This window comes from Schistocerca nitens, chromosome 5 (assembly GCF_023898315.1).
Source record: "Schistocerca nitens isolate TAMUIC-IGC-003100 chromosome 5, iqSchNite1.1, whole genome shotgun sequence".
Classification (NCBI taxonomy): domain Eukaryota; kingdom Metazoa; phylum Arthropoda; class Insecta; order Orthoptera; family Acrididae; genus Schistocerca; species Schistocerca nitens.
This window is the reverse complement of record NC_064618.1, coordinates 86,588,601-86,615,709: the sequence shown is the minus strand read 5'-3', so window position 1 is coordinate 86,615,709 and position 27,109 is coordinate 86,588,601. Positions and strand designations below refer to the sequence as shown.

The window sequence follows — 27,109 nt, the reverse complement described above, 5'->3', positions numbered from 1 at the left end:
AATGTCTCCTACTGATCCGACCAACCCGCGTCCGTGGCGCGCTGCACGTTTCGTGTTGCCGTTCGCCTCGATGAAGTCATCTGGGGGGGGGGGGGGGGGGGGACTACCGTCGACCTAGTGAAGCAAACATGTGGTTCACCCGAAGAGCCGACACATTTCCATTAATCGACAGTCGAATTCCGATGGTCCCGTGCCCAGTGCAATCGTAAGTGACAATGTCGTTCGGTAAATGTGTGAACACGTAGAAGAGGTCAGCTGCAGAACTTAATGTTCTACAATGTACGGTGAACGGTGTGCTCCGAAACACTTGTGCTTGCACCAGCATTGTGCTCTTTCGGCAGACAGCCACAGATCACCATCAATCCTAATTAGAGAGCAGACAGGCTTCTGAACCCCAGAAGTCGTAAGGGTGATCCCCGTCCCTGTGTGCTCCGCTTACATACCTTGATTACCTGTTAGGTGCCCGCAAAGCCACCAGGCGGCATCCAGCTTCGCGGTTGGTAGTGCTTATAATGTTTTGGCTGATCAATGGATGATAATTAACACGTGTCATTTTTATGAAAAATGCAGGTCTCTTATTTCTAATTACATATCCTACTCCAAAATCCAGTTTTCATTTCAAACAAAAATTCTTAATTACCCATTTTCTAAAACATTTTAATAAATATTGTGTAACTAAAAATGGTAAATTAAACTTTTTCTATCTCTTCGTGTTTTACGCTTCCCATATATGCTCACTGAACATGCACCTATGTTCAAAAATTTGACTCTGCCAGGTTACGAACGCAGCCGCCACCCCACTTGTCAGACGAACACAGCACGACATAGCCACACAGCTTGGTGAAAGACCACGACCTTCGTTTAGCACATTAAAAATGGTTGGAAAATCTCAAACTTTATTTCCTCGATTAGTTTTGAGAGTTGCATCGTACTTCTTCGGGAGAGGTATATTTCAGTTCACAGCTTAACGTACCATAAATATAAAAATTTACAAATGTCATATTCCCGCGTAGTCCTCGTTAGACTGGCGTTCTGCTTTGACAACTCAACAGTAAATATCGGCGGGAGCGCACTCACGTCGGACAAAGCGGCAAACAATTTTCGTAACAAATTTTCCTTTGTAACGCTTTGACTGTTGAATTTGGGAAATTGTTTCTAAAATATGACAATATTAAGACGTACGGTAGGAAACGATGTCTTGCAGTTCATCATCTTCGTATGTCCTATTTTCGAGTGCATTAAGCAACGAAAACTTAATCTGATTCATAATGCATTCGCTATCAGTTCTGCCACAGAGACCACAAAATAGGCCCTATTGGAAAGCTATTCTTCAGTTGTCTTCTATACCCTACGATTTACGTTTACTTTCCAGACTATCTTTTCCGCTTTACGACTTATGTATTAATATCTTATGCCGACTGTGTAGTTACTGTTAACAAATGCTCCCGAACATGTTTAGATCCATCGAAACAACTTTACCAAACAAAATTCAGTTACCGACGATGATGGACACTTCAAAACATCAAAAACTCAGATATTTGAGTATTGTGTTTGATATGAATACTGTTGAAAACTTCGCAGTATAAGTAGTGAAAGTAGGGACCAGTTTTCAGCAGCAGATACTGTTTCAACGGCACTGTAAAAATAGAAATGCTTCTTATGTACCGTTAGATTGAATTTTGTCCTGCTGGAATAGAACTCATAGCGAAAATTCGTTTGGGAGCTAAAATTATTTTTAACGCGTATTGTGGACTTTTCTCTAGCAACAGATAAAGCAGTTCGTACTTTATATCACCTGATCCAGATGATATCTCGAGTGTAACAATTATGATCAGCTTCGATTACTTTGACGTGAATAATGATCTTATCATACTATTAACAGATAATAACTGCATCGTTGACGTCCTACTCGTATATCTCAGTAATTATTAAAAGAAGTTAATAGATTAGTTTTACCTATATATACGCCGCTAAGGCACCACAAAAGTCACGTCAGCTGCTCTGCATTGCACGGCGACCGAGAGAGTGCTTAGAGGTGAGCCATTACCTGTTATGTGTGACACGTACGTTAATTAGTGTAATTCGCAACTGCTTAAGCTTTTCTGTTATTGCATAGTGAGCATCTACTGTGGCCAGTAACTGTGAAAATGACGACTGTTCTTTAGTTTTTTATCTATAACGTTGTAGGAAACGAAAAAAATCATAATATTAAACGCGATGGATACTAATAAAGCAGTGGATCACAAGGAAAACTTATTGGAGAAATGGAAGACGGTGGCTACTGCTAGATGTAACTTCTTTCCTCTCTCGTATTTCAAATTATTATAGTGGGTTGTATCGAGTATCGACAATGGTAGTATAGAAGCAGTGAATGCAAATCCCAAAACTAGGCTTATAAGTGTTGACAACGCGCAGAGAGTAGTACACACACAGCATGCCATTTAATTTGGGTGGAAGTTAAGTGTTAAAGGTGAAACAAACATGGTCATCGAATGCTTTTTATAAATCCCCTACCTCACCACCAGTAGAAGCGAAACACATGAGGGATCACTCGGAGAATATTTCGGGGAAACTTTATGTTGTGTTTTACTATTAGGTTGTGATTTCAGCTTACCACGTATAGAATGACTGACTCGAGTGGGTAACAGGGACAGGGAATCATGTGAAACTTTTCTATATGCTTTATCCGAGAATTAAGTTGACCGGTTAATGAGAGAACCGACTCATGAAGGCAATGTATAAGGTCTCCTAGCCACCAACAGGACCCAACTTTTCGACTGACTAAGCACACAGCAGGCAATCAATGATCAAAAGGTCCTTACAGTATCATTAAATATGGCTACAAATAGGAAGATAGTGAATGGTATGACGATATTTCTCCCTAGCATGAGCGACAAGTAGCAGATATGAAATAATCTGAGCGTTAAACACGAAAATGTCACCTTTAGCATTGACAATGTTGCGTATCAATGGAGAAAGTTGAAGAGTATTGCGCAATATGCTTTAGACAGGTATGTGCGGAGCAAAATTATGACGGATTGAAAAGACCCGCGGTGGTTTGACTTCTGCTACGAAAGCAAAGAGAGCTTCACTGCAAATTTAAACAGTGACAGAAAAAGGCGTAGGGAGAGCCGTACGTAAAGCGTTCAATGTACTCCAAAGTGAAACGGTATCAACAGACTTGGCAGAAAACCATAAGTTTTGGTCTTGTGTTAAATCAACAAATGGATCGAAGACACCTGTACAGACACTCTGAGGCGTCTAAACGGAGGATGAGACACAGTTCGATTGTACACAGATTGTTCCTCGTTTAGCATCAGTGTACCGTAGGCCAATGGAGGAGTGAACCGTCCCTAATGATTAAGGCCTGTTACATAGGTTTGGAACATGTTTTAGGCTCGCGTATTATGACATTTTTAGTGAAACTAAGTGAAGATATTTGCCCATGGTTAGCAGGGAAACTTCATTTCAGACGGAGATCAAAGTAGAAAACGTGTCTTCCCAATCTGTTGAATTAGCTCCGTTCAGTAACTGTGTAGAAATCTACACAAAATACAATCCCAGCTGCTCTAGGATCGATGCTCATTCTCAAGTAACGCTGACCTGCTCACTGGAAGCGTCTTCCCAAAAGTAAAAAACAGCGTACGCGCCGACATCGTTCTCTTTGCAAGTAACAGCAATAAGTTGCCGTTACCCAAACAATTCGAAGACGATTGTCTCATAACCGGAAAAGTAAACCTTGTGAGACGTTGGATGTCGGTCATTGAGAAGCAGTGAGAAACAGTGAAAATCTGAAATAACTTCGTAATATATATATAAAAAATGTCGATTATTCATTAAATGATCGTTTCAATGAGGAGATGCCACATTAAAAAATTGTTTGGGATCGTTAGAATCAGTAGAAATTGCTGGCGTGTTGTAGGTAAAAGCTATCTTCCTGCAGAAGAGATGTCTTCGATGCTGTTTCTTACTGGTAGTTATGAAGGCCAAAATAAATCAAGACAATATAAATAAGTAAGTTTACTTATCTCTATTATTGCATAATCGTTCGTTACAAATTTTTTAGAGAAGCACTCAATCCAGTTTATATGCTGAATGTTAGATTACTCCATTCGTGCATCAAGTCTTAAATGCAGAATCGCAAGAGATTATTTACAGCTAGTTACTTTGAAGTAGACGATTATAAAACCATGTAGGTCATGAACCATGTCTAAAACCATAGCTTCCAAAACCTGTAAATATTAGACAGGCCACTGAAATCATTGTTCGTCATCAGTTAACAGCATCTGAACTTTTTTTCTGAAATTGGAGGGTTAACGTCTTATTTATGAAATTATGAAGTATAAAAAATCCTGTAGTAATTAGCAAATGCTATTAACCATATTCGAGTAACATATCCCGTACATTAGTCAACTGATTACTGAGAATTTGATGAGAAATACTTTTTCGATTACTGGTTATTTCGCAGAATCCTGATAGTCCTGCAGGTTTTGACACGTTATGTGTTTTCCTTAAAGTTTATTTTTTTCTTGATGCGTGTCTTGCTGAAGTGTTCCAATGTGCTGTGCAAACATTAAAGACAGCGTACTGTTTTTACTACTATGATCAACTGGTATTGCTAATTTGAGGGTGTTAAATGGGTCTACATAAATGGATTACCATAAAATTACACAAGAATTTATTTTGGAAACGAACTGAAGAGGTTAATCCAAGTGTCCGATTATCCAAATGGCCCCCATTTATCATAAAGATAATACAGTGTTATGGTGTGTGCTTCATTGCCGGATGCCATGTGCTGAAGGCCTGCAGCACCAGCTTAGCCTTTTTTGCTTGTCACCTAGAGTGGCGCACGGCAACAAGTCGATTGATTTGCTCGCTCGTCTGTCTGTCGCAGCCATGTGGACGCCTACGACGCTGCTGCTGCTGGGCGCCCTGGTGGCGTCTGCCGCAGCCGGGCTCAGCACCCGCTACGACCAGGCCAGCGGCCGCATCCTGCTGCTGTCCGACAGGGGTGAGTGTGGCCCGAGGGCGCTGCGTGCGGGGACTATCCAGGGCGGGCAGCCTGCTGGCTCTGCGCTGCTGCAAGCTGCCACAGTTTCTACACAACACCTTCACCTCACCCCATCAGTGTCTGAAACCCACCACTACACTAACTGATCAAAACCATCATGACACCCGTTAGTCGATGTTAATATAGGGTGTATCCACCTTTAACCTTTTTGAAGGCTTAAACTCTGATGAGAACATTTTTAGTTACGTGTCTGAATGTCTGTGGAGGATGGCAGCTCATTCCTCCTCAAACTAGAGAAGTTACACTGCTGACTGGTGCAAATTCTAAGTCATGTCAGAGCTGTTCCATTAGACTCAGGTCAGGACTCTCGGCAGGCCAATCCATTCCACAAATGGTATTATCTGCAAACCATTCCCTCACAGATGCTGCTTTACGACAGAGAGCATTCTCATGCTGGTACAAGCGATCACCATCTCCAAAACGATCCTCTACTGTACACTGTACAAAATTCTGTAAAAATTGTTCATATCCTTGCAATAAGCAGACTACACCTTGGCCGTGAAAAACACACGATAGCTTAACAGTACCCCCTTCATACTTTGCTACTGACACTACAGAGCTGGCCGCAGTGGCCGTGAGGTTTTAGGCGCTTCAGACCGGAACCGTATAACTGCTGCGGTCGCAGGTTTGAATCCTGCCTCGGGCATGGATGTGTGTGATGTGCTTAGGTTGGTCAGGTTTATGTAGTTATAAGTTCTAGGGAACTGATGACCTCATATGTTAAGTCCCATACTGCTCAGAGCCATTTGAACCATTTGGCACTACAGATGATAGCATATAATGTTCTCTTCAGATATGTAAAACCCAAACCCCTCCACCAAATTGCTATGAGGTACAGCATGGTCGATCACTCCAAATAACTAACAGCTTCCAGGGGCAATAAAAATTTAAATGTAAATATTTTGCATAATTTCTGACTGAATTTAAAAATGCTATCAGAATTAACTCATTAAGACGTATACTCTTATGTCAAAAGGTTAATATGACAATTTCTACTGTTAGGAAGTATGTGTTTTTCTTGAGGCATTGTAAGGGATGCCATGTAAATATACAAATTTCATTCATCCAGTATTTCAGAATGAGAGCACTTATCGACTTCCAACACACTTTACACATAATTTGAAGCCTTTACCAAAAATTTTTCTCGCTGGACCCCCTTCTGCCCCGTCCCCATACACACAGACATAAAGTGATGAATGAAAAATAGTTTATCGCTTACTTCATTTTAACTGGCCATATAGTAAAACTTCATCATGACAAAGGACATTTCAATTTATTCCTTCTTTACTACCAATCGTATTCACAACACATTTTGTATACAGTTTTCTATATACCATTGAATGTACCTGCAGAATTACTTGTAGAGCTTATAGTTGAGAAGATAAAATGTCATAGACATTGAGATGTGCGAAAACCTAGATTCCGATTAAAATGGGACAAAGTAAAACTTCAACAGGCATGTTGTTTTAATTTATTTTATCTGTATCTCCTAATCTATTCCCAGCACAATTTGCAGACTGTATTCACATATGTCGCTGAATATACTTGCAAACAAAAATACATCATCATATGACACATTGTTCTGAAGACATGACGTCAAAAACATTGAGGTGCATAAATAAATTTGCTTTTTGCTTAAAATGTGGAGCATATTATGCAGACTTTGTTCACCCAGTGTTTCACAAATGACAACTGTTAAGGACTTCCCACAAGTTTCAAGCATAATTTCAAAACTTTGCCATGCTTATTCTCACTTAAGTGCTTACTCTCAAAAACTTATCACATTAACTCATTTGTATGGTAATCAGAGGTTTTGATCTGTGTTATACACCAGAGTTCGACTAGTCCAGGAATGGCGGGTTACTGGTTCTTTCCGGCTCTCTGTGCGTGGTTGTTGGGCTAGCTGAACTACTGGCAGCACTTTGGAACTCACCAGTAATTGCTCCCTGTGACTTCACGCGATTTTATTACAGTCACCCGCTGCAATCTTCGATGATCCAAAAAAATGGTTCAAATGGCTCTGAGCACTATGGGACTCAACTGCTGAGGTCATTAGTCCCCTAGAACTTAGAACTAGTTAAACCTAACTAACCTAAGGACATCACAAACATCCATGCCCGAGGCAGGATTCGAACCTGCGACCGTAGCGGTCTTGCGGTTCCAGACTGCAGCGCCTTTAATCGCACGGCCACTTCGGCCGGCTTCGATGATCCCCATCTGACAATACATGAGGTCTGCCTGGTCTTGCTTTAGGTGTGGTTGTTGTTTCACGTTTCCGTTTCATAATCACATCTTCAACAGTCGATTTCAGTAGCTCTAGAAGGGTTCAAATGTCCGAGAGGGATCTGTTTCTCAGTTGATATAAAATGGCTTATCAGTGATTGAAGTTTCCAAGCTCTCCTCACCGATCCGTTCTTCTGTTACTGCTGGTCTGCTTACGACACAATACTCCCCACCACATCTCATACCAGTGAGTCGACAAGACATCTAGTGGTCTGTTCTGCGTTACTCAGGGTTACCTGGATAGTTTTGATTAGATAATATAGAAGAGGGGGCGAAACTTGCAATGTATATTTGTGTATCAGCGCTATTTCTTTCATATAGTTACACTTGTTCCTCGAATTACTGTGGATAAGAATCAACTTTGAATGGATTCTCAATTAAATGTGTGCTGGTGTGGACCATCTGATTTGACGTCTGAAATGACTCAAATTCAGGAAATATAGCTTGCCAATACAATTAGTTACAACCTAATTGCTTAAACAAATTTTTATAAGACATACACTCATGAGCCAAAACATTAAGATAACTTGATAAATAGCTTGTTTGTCCGTGTTTAGGACGAGATGCGTCACTGAACATGTGTGTCAGGGATCCGACAGTTTGTTGGTAGGTTTGAGCAGCTGTGTGGCACTAGATGTCTACACACAGGCCACGTAACGAGCGTAAATGATATTCCACTGGTTTGTGTACGCGGTGACGGTGCCCGATACCGAGATGGATTCCGTAGGATTTACATAAGGGAATTTTGGCACCCAGACATCAACATGAGTTCACTATAATGCTCCTCAAACCATTGTAACTCAGTTCTGGTTCCTAGACACGGACAGCTATACTGCTGAAAGATGACATCGTCGTTGGGGATGGCATAAGGCATGGAGGGCAGCAAGCAGTAGGCAGCTGTGAGCGTATTTTTGATTACTACCACACGTCCCATGCAAGCGCAGGACAAAGTCTCCCACAGCACAGTACTGCTCTCACTCGCCTGTGTCGCTAGTGCACAGCATGTTCTGAGTCGCCGTTCACCTCAATGATGGCTTTTGCGGAGACGATCATCGACCTAGCGTAGCAGAAATGTGATTCACCCGAAGAACCGACACGTTCCCCTTCATCAACAGTCGATTCTAATAGTCATGAGCTCACTACGGTCGTAACTGACGATGTCATTGGGTCAACATCTGAAGACGTGGGAGTGGTCTGCTGCAGAGCTCCAACAACCTACGATGAATGGCGTGCTCCAAAACACTTGTGCGATGCACCAGGATTGTGCTCTTTCGTCAGAGATGTCACAGATCACCATCTATCCCAGTTTACAGTGCACTCAAGCCTCTGAACGCCACGTTACGTGGAGAGTCGTAGACGACAGACCATTTACGCTTAGTGGTAATTTTACTCTCCTTCTTCCTCTTTCCATAGATGGTCAAGACATTGGCTTGTGAACATTCCACCACCTTCGCCGTATTCGAGATAGTCGTTCACAGGCTCTGCATAGTAATAATCTGCCCTTTGTCAAAGTGGCTTATCTCAATGGATTTTCCCATCTGCAGTCCTTATCGTCCATAGGGCCACTCCCGCCCTGCTGCGCTTACCTATTTCTGTTACCGCGTCACGTGACCACAACCACACAAGCTGGCATCCAATTTCGCAGTGGGCAGTAGTCGTAATGTCTTGGATTATTAGCGTACGCGTCACTATCGTACTCAGTTTTAATTTTGCAGTTACCATGCGATACAAATTTCTTATTAGCAGGTACTGTTCTATATTCACTCCCAGTCTATTCTTATTGCGTCATAATATCAACAGGAACATCACTGGAAAGTCACTGCGAGTACCAGAATCCTTTGTCGTTGCGAATTTTTCTGACTGTACACTTCATAATTTATGTTAAATATTGTCACTGGACTTTTTAAATGAACAAATTTTTTTTCACAGACGGTAACAACAACAGGCATTTGAAACACAGCCCTTCCAGTGACGGCTGTGATATATAATTGTACATGTTTTTACAAAAGTATTCAGATACAGAATTACGGTCGCATCATAATATATGCCGCTCACTACGTGGCATGTACAACCATTTCGGAGAGCTTGCACTAAAACAACATATCTGAAGATACGTTCCCGTTATTATGGTGTGCCTATATGACATTTTACGATTTGGGTATCGGAGAACAAAGTGCGAACGATGTTCACTCACTAACATACTCAGTATTCTGATGCGCTTCTAGCAACTGGTGTAGTCTGAACATTTGTGTTGCACCGAAATTTTCATATCACAATTTTATATGAGCAGCTTAGAACAGAGAGACTAAACTTAGCACCCCGATTTCTGACAAGCCATCTCAAATGGCTCTGAGCACTTTGGGACATAGCTTCTCAGGTCATCAGTCCCCTAGAACTTAGAACTACTTAAACCTTACCAACCTAAGGACATCACGCACATCCATGCCCGAGGCAGGATTCGAACCTGCGACAGTAACGGTCGCGCGGTTCCAGACTGTAGCGCCTAGAACCGCTCGGCCACTCCGGCCGGCCGACAAGCCATCTCAGGAAATTATACTTCAACGTAAGTGTCTGGGAGTTCATGTGCAGATTACCACGCTTGTAAGTTTTTAAAACCAGGCACCAAATTACAAGAAACCCAAATGTGTGAAACACCATGAGTTCAGTTGTATCAATTATGTTGGTCACTCACACTTCTGCCGTTAGCCAATTGGAATTTATGAAGTTCAGGAGATGCCAGAGTAGTGCTCTTTGCGAAAAAAATACAAAAGTACAAACTGAACTGACTCAGATCTTATGCGCTTACTTGTGCATTCTGTTGGTATACCACAATGGATACAAATATACCAGTGACATCTGCTGCATTTGATAACTGTTTTCGACACCAGGGAACCGTCATTGAAATTCATATCCATGATTTCAAAAGGTTGCCTGACCGAGATCGGTAGTTGGTAAATGAATAGCCATTGCAGCGCCTGTTGGTGGACTCACGATGCCGTTCTTCAAAATATATGTATTTAAAAAGCAGATGATAATTCGCTTGACGGCCTCCTAAGTCATAATCTTCATTAATTCCATGCTATGCAAGCAAGGAAGTAGTCTTGACGGATCTGGGAGTTTTACACAAAAGTTCTCTGGACACGTTCACAAAAACAGGGCTAACGCAAAATACCTAAGCCTTGCGACGGTTTACAGATGACCGAAACTTTACACAGACTTCAGAGCAAGATCATTTAACAGTTCCCACAACGAAACTAGCTCTCGAAACATGGCAGAAGATTCGAAGAGTTTCTGCTCGTGTGTAAACTGTGCCAGTGGCAAAAAACAATAAACACTCTCTGTGCTTGATTTCAGATGTAATATTATCGATGTCAGCGCCACTAAACAGGAGTCACTAAAACTTCTGAAAGAGGATTCAGTATATATTCCTGAACCAGAATCAAGAAAAGGCGCCAATATAAATAATTCCGAACTAGATCCCGTTGGAGTAGTGCATCAATATATGTCAATCAGGGCAGACTTCCGGTCCAGTCTGTTGACCAATAATGTTCTCTTCGGAGTATGCTGATGAGACAGCAGTAATATACAGCCAGTCGTTCAGCGAAAGATTCCTACCTAAGGACTGAAAAGTAGCACAGGTCACAACAGTACAGAAGAAAGGAAACAGAACTTATTGAACTTGTTCTCCAACAACAGGGCTACTGCTGCTAAAGCAAAAAATGTAACTAATTTACGCTAACATTAAATAAAATAAAAAGTGCAACCTGAATTCAGAACCCATATATAGACTATTCAAATTAATATTGCCTTATAAGTTACAGTCTTTCTCAATATTAACGTTGAACCTTGGATTTAAGACATGGAACATCGCCAGAATCTTATAACAACCTTCCACTTCTTTTATACAGAGGACATTTAAATTCAGAACCGATCTATAGACCATTCAAATTTATATTGTCTTACAGGTAACAATATTTTGTCAATATTAACGTTGAACCTTGGAATAGACTGAATCTTAAAATAACCTTTCATCTCCTTTATACAGAGGATATTTTTCCTTTGTCAAAAGTATTTGCATTTATGCAAGGTATTCAGCGCCTCTTGAATGTGGGTCTACGACTCTCGCGAAGTTATTTCGATCGTCGTCTCATTCTGAATTAGCTCGTTGTCCGAGTGCATTACTCACGACATGCAACTAAAAAAGACAATCCCACACAGTCTCTGTGCTCTTACTTACGTTACGTCATATTATAGTGTTCGTTCGTACCATTCTCGATAAGAAAGTGTAGGGATACATATCCTGCGTTGTCGAAATAATAGTTACACACTCCTTGTTTGAGAGCGGAAATGGCTGGTCGAACACTGAGAAACAATGGTATAAAGGAAATCCAGCCCAGGTCACTGCAGTCGATTCACGTACCTGTAACAAGTAAGATGATAGTATATTTATAACTTTATGCGATGCAGAATGCTACATGATTTCCATGTTTGGATATTGAACACTATGTACGTTCTGTGTGCTCTTTTAGATAATTACAAAATTGTGTTCCATTGTATTTTACTATTTTACGATTCTTATTTCATGTACTACTGACTGTCGTACATTCACTCACAGCAACTATCTGTTTGCATTTTTCAGGTGGAGACGAGGTAGAAGTGGGATACATCGAAGCCTCCAGCAAACAGCGGTCTGCAGTTCCACGCCACGAGACTCGTGGAAACGAGGAGTCCTTCGACTTTGGCGCCTCCAGAGTTCTCGTCCGGCACCAAGACAGGTCGGGCGAATGTCTCTGGATCCGGCACACCAAAGACAATCCGAGTGAGATAATCACAATGTGTCAGCGGCACCTCAGGAGCCACATCTACGGTGGTGTCGAATCGACCTACCGCACCTGGCCCATCGAGAACAACGTCTACAAGCACTACGCATACGTCGCCGAACATATGGACCACGCCACCATCGCTACGCGCTACTGGGTCTTCTCTGACGGAAGACTCGTCCACGTTCACACGAACGTTCCTCTATTCGTCGACCAAAACAGCAATCAGACGAGTAATAAACTGTGCTTCAGTGCCGAGAACGCGTCTCCCTACCCAGAGGACCGAAGCGACAACGTGCTGGAATACGAGCTGTGTACGTACGGTGATGCGAAGGAGGCGCACTTGGTCGGTATCCAGAAGTACCTGGGCAAGCCTACGGCGATTCCAGACGAACGCTTGGGTGTTCAGCCTTTCTGGCAAGTGGGGCCACCCGAACAGAACGTGAGAGAGCGGGCCGCAGGCATAATCGAGCACGGGTTCGGCTACAGCCTTCTCGAAATAGCTAACTTCTGGGAGAGCTGCCGTGGAAGCTTCACCCCGGACACCACCAAGTTCCCCGACATGAAGGCGCTCGTGGACGACCTCCACGCACTGGGATTTCCCGTCGCGTTGTGGATACACCCATTTATAAACAGTGACTGCGAACCCTTCTTCTCTGAGGCACAGTCCAAAGGTTACTTTGTGCGCAATAACAATGGCAGCATCTCTACTCGCTGGTGGGGTGGATGGGCCAGCATTATCGACTTCACCAATCCTGATGCGGTAGCTTGGTGGACTGATCGAGTTGCGGTGAGTACATTCGCTGCAAATTCTAGTGTATATGGCATTGAAATTAGTTAGAGAGTATGACTCCATCTAAACAGTGTAGGACCAATCGCTTGGAGAAATTCTTACGGTTATATTAATTCTGAAAAAAGAAAAATACTCACTTTTGGTTGCTCAAAGGGTTTTAGACATACATTCTGCAAAAAATACAGGTAGCTCACAAAGAGATTTATAGTGAGAAGAATATAAAGAGCAGGGGTGGTGGCTGCAGAGACCACGTTTTCGCCTTTAGAAACAACGAGAATATTAATCACATTCTTGAAACTTACTTTTATTTCCGTCCTTGCTTGTTCAATATATAGTTTCAACACTAGGAGTAAAAAGCTGTATAAATGTCTTACATCTGTTTTAATCCGAGCACTTCGTTCTTGATCTTTCATTCTTCCCTAGCAGTCTTCTACGAGATATCCAAATGTGAGACTAATCGAGAATGTGGATCCTGTTTTTATTTCCAGTGAGAACTCAACTGTTTTCTTTTCCCACACAACCTGTGCATCATTATCGATAGAATAGCCTTGTTCTTCACAGCTGCGTACCAACGCAGAATCACATACGCTTTCTAAGTCAGGATACGTCACTTACTTAGCCTCACAGGTATGGAATTTTTTTTGTAATCTCCTGCAGGCGCTCCGCAACGAGACGGGCGTGGACTCCTTCATGTTCGACTTCGGCGAGACCAGCTACCTGCCGCAGCCGCCACAGCTCACACCGCTCGAGAGGACGCCCGTGGTCTACACCGACGCGTACGCCAAGGCAGTGGCCCAGTTCGGGCCCATGGCGAGGCTGCGGTCCGGCGTCGAGAGCCAGCGCCTGCCCAACTTCTTCCACATGGACGCGGTGGACACGTCGTGGAGCACGCAGAACGGCCTGAAGACGCTGCTGCCCAAGCTGCTGGAGATGAGCCTGCAGGGCTACCCCTTCGTGATGCCGGAGAGGGTGGGCGGCAGCGCCAAGACGGGCGTCATCGCCACTCGCGAGCTGTACATCCGCTGGCTGGAGGCCAGCGCCTTCATGCCCGCCGTCCACTTCCGCACCGTGCCCTGGGACTACGACAACGAGGTGCGTCCCGTACTCGTGTTGCGCCTGGCACTCCGTGTTTGTAAAAGCCACTTCTAAAGTAAATATCGCTTCGCAGCGTTCATACAAACACTGACGTACAAAGAACCGACAAATTCAGCCAATCTCTATGTAGTAACATTGTAAGGTATGCTTAAATGAGTTTAGTTTCAGCATGGCGCCTCACCACTGTGACTTGTGACTACTTTTACAGACGGTGGAGCTCGCACGCAACCTGACGGCTTTGCGTGCTCAGTACGGTCCGAAGATCGTCGAGCTGATGAAGCAGGCAGTGGAGGACGGCACTCCGGTCAACCGGCCCATCTGGTGGCTCGACCCGACAGACTCCACTGCTCTCAAGATCAGCGACGGTATGGCAAACAGCTTTCTCTCTCGTGATCTATCTTTATTAATTATTCCATTCTAGTTTCGAATCTTTCGGTTACGATTTCTCTGACGACTAACCATAGACGTATGCCTCCTCCATGAACTAGCATGTCACTGAGGCAATGTCACACTTCAACAGATACCCCACGACATTCTCATCACAGTGGTCTAGAATGAACACACAAGATATGTTAAATGTCCTCAGAGACTCCAATGTCTGTATTTGTGGCTGCACTTCTGTTGTTGAGGTCTCGGATAATATCTCATTTTTATTGTGTCCAAAGGAATATCCATATAAAGTCTACCCAGGTACTGATGGCTTTCTTTGAGGAGACTTTCCTGTATAATTTAAAGCCTCCATAAAGATTGCATTACAATTCCACAGACCATCCATCACTCACATTCTCGTGAGGTGACGTGTTTCTCCTGCAGACGTCGCATTTCGTGATCCACTTAGAGATTATTCTTTCCATTCAGTTTCTTCAAGAGAGATTTGCTTTAAAAGGATGAAAGTATGTTTGAACAGCTACTTGGTGGCAGCCTTTTGTTTTACATTTACGTTAAGAACGTCCTCAAAAATTGTAAATCAGCTAATTTTCGAGGAATTAAATTAGACAAATACACTAATCTAAAAACATTACCATTCACACATGATAAAGCAACAACACATGAAAGTGAAGACGACCTGCAGTGATCAATATGGCTGAACCAAGTACACTACCTGAGAAAAAAAGAGACGAATCCAGAAGACACCTTTGGTGAGTTTGTAAATGATTCAGAGCTGCAATTCTCTGTGACTGTTTAGTGTTATTACAAGACATGGTAGGTTGCATGATTCGTATGAAGAGTGTCAGATGACTGTGAAAAACATGGAAATGTGATTACCTGGATCAGACACCAATAACAGCACATTACTGAATCTGAAAGAGGTCTCATTGTGGGTCTCTTTTGGCCGACTTGTCGAATCATTCAATACCAGATTTTTGGAGCATTCAGATGTGGGTTTGGTCGAATATTGCACTGTATAGGAAAGTGAGGGCAGGCATAACTAATTGTGAGCGTTCTGCTTCATCACACCTGGTCACCAGAAGGCAGGATCGCCGCCCTGTGTACAAAGCACATCATAACGTCTTCACGTCTGCGCCTCCCGTTCGAAAACAAGTAATTCTGTATCATCCTGCACCAATGCTCCTAGACTAGCAGCAGCCAGGGTAGGAAATTACCATACCATGCATAAGCTGCTGTCACACCAAATCACAGACAACTGCCTTTGGAGTGGTGATACGACCGAGAAGCGGGGACCGCTGGTGAATCGTGACGCAATGTGCTCAGTGTTGACACACCACGGTTCAGCTCTGTCTCACATCACCTTCCTTCGTCGAGATTGGGGGCGAAGTGGGGAGATGTCCCATTCTCCCAGTATTTTTTGGAAAGGCACAGCAGTGTTACTCCTTGAGTCACAATGTGGGGAATCATCGTGTATGACTTCACGTTACTGTGGTAGTGTCAGTGTGAACTCTGATGGCACAGCCGTTTGTTACAGACATCCTGCATCCTTACGTATTACCTCTCAAGGTAACATTTTTCAACAGGACAAAGCACGTCCAGCCATGACATGTGACCCTACGGGTTGCGTGAATGTTGCTGAACTACTGCTGTGGTCAGCAAGACATCTAGATTTGGTCTCGATAGAACATATCTGGAACGAGCTCCAAAGTCAAGTTTGTCCCAGTGTCATTATTCAGGATATGAAGGCCCAACAGACATGAACAAAATTGGTTCAGGAGAGCAAAATCAGGGCATGCATTCAATCCATATAGGGTGCAACGTCATACTGATTAGTGGGCTCATAATGCGAGGTCCTTGTAAATTTGAGTGACTTTTGTAATCACTAAAATAACATTATGTATCTTCTTAATGCATAATGTTTCATTTCATTCTCTATTCACCTTCTGCATGTTTCAGTTTCTTTGTCAGGCAGTGTATGAATAAAATACAAACTTAAAATTTCATTGTGTAAGAGTGAATTTATGACCTTCTGGGTGCTACTTCTTTCCTTTGTTAGGCAGAGTGTGAACAGAATACACTTACAAAATTTCAGTACATAAGAATTAAGTTACGAGCTTCCATTGTAAATATTCAAAACATTTGAAAATAGTAATTAACAACAAAATTAATGAAATAGGTGCCATATTTTAAATATGTATGGTGTGACACAAGCTACATTTCTGACAATTATATTGATGAAAAGCTGCAGAAATTCAATACAACATTTGGAAAAATGAACAAAACATTTCAATACATAACGCCCAAAAATTACATTTTATGACCTTGGCGATGCCAAAAATGTTGTACTGGAGTGATAGTTGGATACAGAAGAAGAAAGGTGACAGCAAAGTACAAGCAGCAGAGATTAGACCCCTGAGGGGAGTGAGTATAGGGTAGCACAAGAATAGATCTAACACGGAATGAACCTGTCAGACGACTGGGGTATGCCAAGTGCTGACGCTTTGTTTCCCTCTCGTGCAGAGTACCTGCTGGGCGACGACCTGCTGGTGGCGCCGGTGACGTATCGCACGGCCACGAGGCGCGACATCTACCTGCCCAAGGGCTACTGGCGGGACGAGGTGGACCCCGAGCACCCCACCATACGGGGCCCCACCTGGCTCTACGCCTACCCTGCGCCGCTCAACACTCTGCTCTACTTCACCAGGGTCAGCTCCTAGCTTTCACTGGCTGGAAACGAGCGCAGTTTTCACGAAGGCTGGCGCGACCTTATATCAACGTATCGGCGACACTGTGTTAACAAGAACATGTAAGACAGCTTATGGAAATAAAAAAATTTAGTTTACGTGACTTGTTCCTTCTGTAGTGTAGAAGATTTCTGTTTTTGTTGTGTGTAAGACGTGGTGCATAGGAATTACTAATTCGCAACTGTATTAAAAAAATAATAAAAAAATTAAATTGAAAAGTAGAAAAGAAAGCCGTCTTTACATATTCTTGCAATTAATTGTACAAATGATCCATTGTACATGAAACTAATTAACTATCTGAACACAATACCATTGTAACCCAGTTCAAGCGTCCACTTGCTCCATGCTGGCGGTAGTTTGTACTGACTGGATGTTGTTCTTGCTGAGAATTGTTGTTCTGTGAACTACAATTCACCCACAAAAGTCGCGATAAAAATCATTTACAGCCAGATGACAATATACTTCCACGTTTGTGTAAGGTAGAGTGAAGAACAGAGCCAGAAACTGATATTTCTACTGTGTTAGTGCAATATTTCTGCCTTTAGCAGCCATCATATTCACGTTCAATACTTTATTCAAAATGGTTCAAATGGTTCTGAACACTATGGGACTTAACATCTGAGGTCATCAGTCCCCTAGACGTAGAACTACTTACACCTAACTAACCTAAGGACAGCACACACATCGCCGGCCGCGGTGGCCGTGCGGTTCTGGCGCTGCAGTCCGGAACCGCGGGACTGCTACGGTCGCAGGTTCGAATCCTGCCTCGGACATGGGTGTGTGTGATGTCCTTAGGTTAGTTAGGTTTCAGTAGTTCTAAGTTCTAGGGGACTTATGACCTAAGATATTGCGTCCCATAGTGCTCAGAGCCATTTGAACAGCACACATATCCATGCCCGAGGCAGCAGCGCGGTTCTCGACTGAAGCGCCTAGAATCGCTCGGCTACAATGACCGGCAAGACTTTATTCTCAGAGCAGTTGAGATTGCAGTATTAAGAAGTAGTGTTACATACCAGTAGCAGATGGTATGACCAGTACCTCTTTCGTGGGAAACACCACCCGAATCGTAATTCATCACCGTGATTGGCTGTTGTGTTCAGAGACAGCGCGCCAAAACGCTAGTCTTCTATCATTAGTATTATAAAAACTGTGCGTTAAATTTCCTTGATATTCAAATATAGGCATGTCCAAATAGCAGCCTATCGCACACTTATGTCAAAAGTCATAATAATAGGCAAAACTAAGAACTAAAGTTACACGAAAAGGCAGACAAAGCACTTCGGTTATTTTCGGGTCCCACTTAAACTGCGCGCCAGAGCGAAGTCGTTTGTGCCCCGTCACTCCAGAACGAGCACTCACGAGGTTCAGACGCGTTGGTTGGTGCGGTCCAGCCCAGTCCAGGCCTCCAGCCCATCACCACCGAACAGATTCCCTTTTGGACGACGCAATAATAAGCATCCATGGCGTAGAGAAACAATTGAGAGAATTTTTAAAAAAATGCCACCTCGTCTGACTGGAATGACAGTTCTGTTTTTCAAACAACATTCTATGGCATTGACCCCCTACTTAGCTTGCATTAATCGCAAATCTCTCGCCCAGCGCAAAGACCCAGTCGACTGGAGAAAGTACTAGTGACATCTGTGTATAAGGAGCGCAAAAGAATGGACCCACAAAATTATAGACGAATGCCTGTAACAGCAGTTTACCTTATAATCCTTGAACATATTCTCAGCTCGAATATAATTCATTTTCTTGAGAGCGACAAGATTATGTCCTCGAATAAGCACAGTTTTAGAAACCATCGCTCGTACGGAACTCGGCCTGCCCTTTTCTCACGTTATATACTGCGAACGATGGGTGAGGTGTGTAATATTACCCTCCCACACATCACTTCTGTGTCTCTGCACAAGTTTTGAAAGCTTCTTGAGGCGTAAGATAAACAAAAGAAAAACTTTTTTAATTTTCTCTTGTTGTTGGCTCCAGTTCTTGCGTCTAGCGGTACATTCTTGGGGCTGACATTTTGATCTAACGTTGTGGGTTCCTGATGACTAAACAACTGGTGAAGTATTCTCTGTTGCTATGATTTCCTTTCATTTTATCCCATTCTTCTAAATCTCACCGACTTAACAATTTCCACTTAAGATTCCAAATTACATTGTTAGTGTCGGTCGTAAAAAAATACATGTGTCCATCAGAGGCATACCCACTACTACTACTAACATTTTGCGAAACGCACAGTATTCCAAAGAGTTTAGAAAACAGTAGAGTTTACATACTTTCTTGACAAAAGAAGTATCTCTACAACGTTATATCATTATTTTATAAATGAGTCCAGAAATAAATTTAATAACTAGCGTTAGATTGTGCAATTAATAATATGAATTTTAAGAGTGCCAGATATTTCGTAATTTCAAATATTTCTACAAAAAGAATGATTTTAGTTCTACCGATTGTGACAACTTAATTTCTTTTTACACATTTTAGCCTGCAATATCATAGATCGTATACAAAATCAAACGAAATTATTTCCGTGAAACACTCGAGAATCTACACCTATGCAAGATTTAAAATACCTTTTGGTATCGCGTATTTCTATAAAAAAGGCAATGCTAGAGGAGGGTTTCCCATTACAAGGGCAACAAGCAGAATCCATACTTCTAGATTTCCGGAAAGTGTTTGACATGGTGCAACATTGCAACTGTTAAAGAAGCAGCGAGCATATGGAATAGGTTCACAGATATGTGAGTGGCTCGAGGGCCTCCTAAGTTGTAGAAGCCAGTATGTTGTACTCGATGGCGTGGGTTCATCAGAGACTAGGGTGTCGTCAAGAGTGCCCCAGAGAAGTGTGATAGGGCCGCTACTATTCTCCACATACGTAAATGATATGACAGATAGAGTGGGCAGCAATCTGCGGATTTTGCTGATGATGCTGTGGTGTACGCTAAACCGTCGAAGTTGAGTGACTGTAGGAGGATACAAGATGGCATAGACAAAATTTCTACTTGGTGTGATGAATGGCAGGTAGATCTAAACGTAGAAAAAAGTATGTTAATTCCAATTAGTAGCAAAAACAAACCTGTAATGTTCGGATACAGCATTAGTAGCGTCCTGCTTGACACAGTTATGTCATTTAAAGATCTGGGCATAGCGTTGCAAAGTGATATGAAATGGACCGAGTATGTGAGAATTGTGATAGGTAAGGTGAATGGTCGACATTAGATTATTGGGAGAAATTCACGAAAGTGTGGTTCATCTTTAAAGGAGGCCACTTATAGTACGCTAGCGCAACCTATTCTTGAGCACTGCTTGTGTATTTGGGATCTGTACCTGATCGAATTAAAAGAAGACATCGACGCAATTCAGAGGTGAGCTGCTAGATTTGTTACTCGTAGGCTCGAACTGCACGCAAGTGTTACAGAGATGTTTCGGGAATTTAAATGGATATCCCTGGAAGGAAGGCGATTACTACATAGAGAACTGGCATTTGAAGCTGAATGCTGAACGGTTCTGATGTCTCCAAAATACATTTCGAGTAATGACCACGTATATAAGATACGAGAGATAACGTCTCATACGAAGCAGTACAGACAGTCGTTTTTCCCTAGTTTTGTTTGCGAGTGGAACAGGAAAAGATATGACTAATTAGTGGTGCGAGGACCCTCCGCCAAGCTCCATAAGGTGGATTCCGGAGTATCTATGTAGACGTAAATCTCGATGTACATAGGTACTATATCGATTCTATAAAGTAATGTTAAATATTGAGCAGTTAACAGAATAATTAACCGTGTTATTTAAGTAGTAACATTTCCTCGCTAACAGTTCACTGCAGCCTCAAGATATGTTGCGCATGTTTTCTGCTCAGGCTTCTGACTGGTTTGACGCGGCCCATCACGAATTACTTCCTGTGCCAATCTCTTCATCTCAGAGTAGCACTTGCAACCTATGTCCTCAGTTATTTGCTGGATGTATTCCAATCTCTGTCTTGCTTTACAGTTTACCCTCTACAGCTCCCTCCAGCACGATGGCAGTTATTCCCTGGTACCTTAACAGATGTCCAATCATCTTGTCCCTTCTTCTTGTCAGTGTTTTCCATATATTCCTTTCCTCGCCGATTTTGTGGAGAACCTTCTCATTCCTTACCTTATCACTCCACATAATATTCAACATTCTTCTGCTGCACCACATCTCAAATGCTTCTATTCTCTTCTGTTCCGGTTTTTCCACAGTCCTTGTCTTACTGCCATACGATGCTGTGCTCAGAACGTACACTTTCAGATGTTTCTTCCTCAAATGAAGATCTGTGTTTGGTACTTCTCTTGTCCAGGAATGCCCTTTTTCCCAGTGCCACTTCGCATTTTAAATCCTAATTGCTGCCTAGGTAGGAGAGTCTCTTATCTTCATCTACTTCGTGTTCAGCAATTCTGATGTTAAATTGCTCGCTGTTTTCATTTCTGCAACTTCTCATTACTTTCGTCTTTCATCTGTTTACTCTCAGTTCATATTCTGTACTCAACAGACTCTTCATTCCAGTCAACAGATCGGGTTATACTTCTTCACTTTCAAAGGATAGAAATGCCATCTGCAAATCATACATTGCTATCCTTTCACCTTGAATTTTAATCCCATTCTTGAATCTTTCTTCTGCTTCTTCGATGTATACGTTGAACAAAAGGGGTGAAAGACTACATTTTGGTCCCACACTCTTTTTTAACCGTGTAATTCGTTCTTGGTCTTCCATTCTCATTGTTCCCTCTTGGTTCCTGTGCATATTGTATATTACCCGTCTGTCCCAATAGCTTACATCTATTTCTCTCAGTAGTTCGAACATTTTGCGCCATTCTACGCTGTCGACCTTTTTTCCCAAGTCGACTAATCCTATGTATGTGTCTTGATCTTCTTCAGTCTAGCGTCCATAGTCAACTGCATTGTGAGAACTGACTCTCTGGTGCCTTTACTTTTCCTGAAGACAAACTGATCGTCAGCTACAAGATCCTAAGGTTCTCAATTTCTTTCAGTCTTCTGTATATTATTATTTTCAGCAACTTGGATGCAGGAGCAGTTAAGCTGATCGAGCGATAATTGTCTCACTTGTCAGCTCTTGCAATCTTTGGAATTGTGTGGATGATGTTCTTCTGAAAGTCTGATGGCATATCGCCAGTTTCACACATATTCCCAGCAACTTGAAAACTCCTTTTGTTGCCCTTTCTCCAACTGATTTTAGAAAATCTGATGGAATGTTATATATTCCTTTTGCCTTATTTGACTGAAGCCTTTCAAAGCTATTACAAATTCTGATTTTGATATTGGATCTCCTATCTCTTCCTTATCAACTCCTATTTTTTACTTCTCCCACATCATCAAGTTACGTTCTCCCACTCATAGAGACCCTCAGTCTACTTTTTCCACTTACTCGCTCTCTCCACTGCATTTATCAGTGGAATTCCACTTGCACCTTTAACGTTACGGCCCTTGCTTTTCATTTCACCGAAGGCTGTTTCGATCTTTCTATACGCTTATTCAGTCCCTCTGACAATCATTTCTTCTCCGATTCCTTCACATTTTTCATACAGCTCATTCGCCTATTTTCCCTGCACTTCCTATTTATTTCATTCGTAAGTGCCTTGTATTTCTGTATTCCTGGATTTCCCTAAACATTTTTGCACTTTCTTTCGTTGATCGGCTAAAATATTTCTTCTATTAGCTTTGGTTGCTCCACAGTTACCTTCCTTCTACCTTCGCTTTTCTCTTAAACTTCTATGACTGCTCTTTTTAGAGATTTCCATTTCTGATCAACTGAACTGTTACTGAACCATTTGTTGTCGCAGTATCTACGGCCTCAGAGAACTTCAAGCATATCTCTTCATTCATTAGTACTTCTCTGTCCCACTTCTTTGCGCATTGATTCTTCCTAGCTAGCCTCTTAAACTTCAGCCTACTCCTCATCTTTACCAGCTTGTGATCTGAGTCTATATCTCCTCCTGGCTACGTCTTACAATTCAATATCTGATTTAGGAGTCTGTGCCCGAAATATAACTCTAATTCTGCTGTATTTCCTGGACTTTTCCAAGTATACCTCCTATAACCCTTTAATTTCGCACTGAATTACCTCTTCACTATCCTCATATACTTTTTCTGCTTGCGTCGTCTTCTTGTATCCCTTCTTGTCTGTGTTGGTTTCCTGTTAATATTACCTTACACACTTTTGACCAGAAATCCTTCTCTTGTTTCCACTTCACTTCACTGACCCCTACAATATCTGGACTAAGCCTTAGTATTTAGCTTTTTACATTTTCTAGCTTCCCTTCTACGTTCAAAATTCTGACGTTCCATGCCCTATATCGTAGAATGTTACTCTTTCATGGGTTGTTCAGTGTTTCTCTCACGCTCACCTCCCCCACCGCAGTCCCCTCCCAGAGATCCGAATGGGAGCTAATATGGAATCTTTTGCAAATGCAGGGATCAACAGCACACTTCTTCATTCGTAGGCCACATGTGCTGTCGGTATACATTATGTGTCTTTAATACAGTGGATTCGATTACTTCCGCATCCTCTTGCCTTTGATCACTGCTGATTTCTCCTCCTTCTCAGGGCAGTTTCCTCCCCCAAGGACAAGAAAATGCCCTAAACCTGTGTCTGCTCCTCCGCCCTCTTTGACAAGGCGGTTGGCAGAACAAGGGCAGCTTCTTATGCCTGAAGTCTGGCCGCCATTGTTGATGATTTTTATTCACTTTGATGGGCACAGATCTCTAAAAGACTGCAGTTTGCTGAACTTTACCAGCAGTTGCCACTACTCTGGTGGTTTGACAGCAGCTTCCATTCCCTGGAAGACCAGTTTGCCCCATTTCTGTCTCTCCTTTACGGAAATCTTTAGTGCTGTCACTGTTGGCAGTATTCTTAGCAGTTATTTGGTTTGATGTCTGCTTGCCTTTGTGGGATTCTCTATTGTTGTGATTACCCATTCATGTGCTCGTGTATTTCCTGCACATAATTTTACATAAATTGAACAAAATACTGATTTAGTAGAGTAACCAAAAATATTTCTACTGGCAAATTGGGCTGATCGCTGGTCAAGTAGTCTTACCAGTCAATAAAATACCGCGGTATGTGACCCCATTGTCAATATATAAGTTCTTCGACTTTTTGGCCACTGTAGCACAAGGTCTTCCGAGGGTGTTTCGATGACCGCTGCATGAGAAAAACTGTAGTTCGTGTATGCTGGTGAAAAAGTTGTTTTCGTAATATAACTGGGTATTAAGTATGAGGCGAAGGGTGGTTGTATGTCAAATATTGGTGTTTGCTTCATTCCTTGTCATTGGTGGAAACAGACGCCCTTGCTTGGTGTTTGCCTTTCTTCTTGCCATTGGTGGAAATACATGAATAAGAGACTTGTGGTAGTCGTTGTGTGGCGCTGCTTGCTTGTTATCTAATACCGGCTGAGTTGTGCCAGCACTCTGTGTACGTACAGCCACTGTGTTCTCCTTAGTGTTTTTGTGGGTTGGTTTGAGAGAACTGCCATACCGCAACGCTGCTATTGCCCACAGCCGAGGCAAGGTAAGAGACTGTTTCACCAGTACACACCTTCTTGTAATACTATATATATGCTGCACTCATCCTGGTGTTATATATATATATATATATATATATATATATATATATATATATATATATATATATATACTCCTGGAAATGGAAAAAAGAACACATTGACACCGGTGTGTCAGACCCACCATTCTTACTCCGGACACTGCGAGAGGGCTGTACAAGCAATGATCACACGCACGGCACAGCGGACACACCAGGAACCGCGGTGTTGGCCGTCGAATGGCGCTAGCTGCGCAGCATTTGTGCACCGCCGCCGTCAGTGTCAGCCAGTTTGCCGTGGCATACGGAGCTCCATCGCAGTCTTTAACACTGGTAGCATGCCGCGACAGCGTGGACGTGAACCGTATGTGCAGTTGACGGACTTTGAGCGAGGGCATATAGTGGGCATGCGGGAGGCCGGGTGGACGTACCGCCGAATTGCTCAACACGTGGGGCGTGAGGTCTCCACAGTACATCTATGTTGTCGCCAGTGGTCGGTGGAAGGTGCACGTGCCCGTCGACCTGGGACCGGACCGCAGCGATGCACGGATGCACGCCAAGAGCGTAGGATCCTACGCAGTGCCGTAGGGGACCGCACCGCCACTTCCCAGCAAATTAGGGACACTGTTGCTCCTGGGGTATCGGCGAGGACCATTCGCAACCGTCTCCATGAAGCTGGGCTACGGTCCCGCACACCGTTAGGCCGTCTTCCGCTCACGCCCCAACATCGTGCAGCCCACCTCCAGTGGTGTCGCGACAGGATTGAATGTAGGGACGAATGGAGACGTGTCGTCTTCAGCGATGAGAGTCGCTTCTGCCTTGGTGCCAATGATGGTCGTATGCGTGTTTGGCGCCGTGCAGGTGAGCGCCACAATCAGGACTGCATACGACCGAGGCATACAGGGCCAACACCCGGCATCATGGTGTGGGGAGCGATCTCCTACACTGGCCGTACACCACTGGTGATCGTCGAGGGGACACTGAATAGTGCACGGTACATCCAAACCGTCATCGAACCCATCGTTCTACCATTCCTAGACCAGCAAGGGAACTTGCTGTTCCAACAGGACAATGCACGTCCGCATGTATCCCGTGCCACCCAACGTGCTCTAGAAGGTGTAAGTCAACTACCCTGGCCAGCAAGATCTCCGGATCTGTCCCCCATTGAGCATGTTTGGGACTGGATGAAGCGTCGTCTCACGCAGTCTGCACGTCCAGCACGAACGCTGGTCCAACTGAGGCGCCAGGTGGAAATGGCATGGCAAGCCGTTCCACAGGACTACATCCAGCATCTCTACGATCGTCTCCATGGGAGAATAGCAGCCTGCATTGCTGCGAAAGGTGGATATACACTGTACTAGTGCCGACATTGTGCATGCTCTGTTGCCAGTGTCTATGTGCCTGTGGTTCTGTCAGTGTGATCATGTGATGTATCTGACCCCAGGAATGTGTCAATAAAGTTTCCCCTTCCTGGGACAATGAATTCACGGTGTTCTTATTTCAATTTCCAGGAGTATATATATATATATATATATATATATATATATATATATATATATATATATATATAGGGTGAGTCACCTAACATTACCGCTGGATATATTTCGTAAACCACATCAAATACTGACGAATCGATTCCACAGACCGAACGTGAGGAGAGGGGCTAGTGTAATTGGTTAATACAAACCATACAAAAATGCACGGAAGTATGTTTTTTAACACAAACCTACGTTTTTTTTTTAAATGGAACCCCGTTAGTTTTGTTAGCACATCTGAACATATAAACAAATACGTAATCAGTGCCGTTTGTTGCATTGTAAACTGTTAATTACATCCGGAGATATTTGTAACCTAAAGTTGACGCTTGAGTACCACTCCTCCGCTGTTCGATCGTGTGTATCGGAGAGCACCGAATTACGTAGGGATCCAAAGGGAACGGTGATGGACCTTAGGTACAGAAGAGACTGGTACAGCACATTACGTCCACATGCTAACACCTTTCTATTGGTCTTTTTCACTGACGCACATGTACATTACCATGAGGGGTGAGGTACACGTACACACGTGATCTCCGTTTTCAATTACGGAGTGGAATAGAGTGTGTCACGACATGTCAGGCCAATAGATGTTCAATGTGGTGGCCATCATTTGCTGCAAACAATTGCAATCTCTGGCGTAATGAATGTCGTACACGCCGCAGTACATCTGGTGTAATGTCGCCGCAGGCTGCCACAATACGTTGTTTCATATCCCCTGGTGTTGTAGGCACATCACGGTACACATTCACCTTTAACGTACCCCACAGAAAGAAGTCCAGAGGTGTAAGATCAG

At 43.0% G+C, this 27,109-nt stretch overlaps 2 protein-coding genes across 2 annotated transcripts in view; both read left to right on the top strand.

The window, feature by feature from the left end:
* LOC126260238 (myogenesis-regulating glycosidase-like) overlaps window positions 1-17,371 on the top strand; it is a 557,090-nt gene extending 539,719 nt beyond the window's left edge. The window contains exon 7 of the mRNA XM_049957549.1: window positions 17,218-17,371. The gene's annotated coding sequence lies outside the window, so the exon portion shown is untranslated. The remainder of the gene's footprint in view (window positions 1-17,217) is intronic.
* On the top strand, window positions 1,993-17,211 carry LOC126260240 (myogenesis-regulating glycosidase-like). The gene is made up of 6 exons (XM_049957552.1): window positions 1,993-2,035; window positions 4,895-5,011; window positions 11,994-12,964; window positions 13,625-14,059; window positions 14,271-14,427; window positions 16,973-17,211. The coding sequence occupies exons 2-6, from the start codon at window positions 4,897-4,899 to the stop codon at window positions 17,167-17,169; spliced, it is 1,875 nt and encodes a 624-aa protein (XP_049813509.1). The 5' UTR covers window positions 1,993-2,035; window positions 4,895-4,896; the 3' UTR covers window positions 17,170-17,211.
* Window positions 17,372-27,109: the final 9,738 nt, after the last annotated feature.

Coding starts and splice junctions, on each gene's coding strand:
- LOC126260240 (XM_049957552.1), top strand. CDS start 4,897: ATGTGGACGCCTACGACGCTGCTGCTGCTGGGCGCCCTGGTGGCGTCT. Junction 5,012..11,993: donor CCTGCTGCTGTCCGACAGGG/GTGAGTGTGGCC, acceptor TGCATTTTTCAG/GTGGAGACGAGGTAGAAGTG. Junction 12,965..13,624: donor GGTGGACTGATCGAGTTGCG/GTGAGTACATTC, acceptor AATCTCCTGCAG/GCGCTCCGCAACGAGACGGG.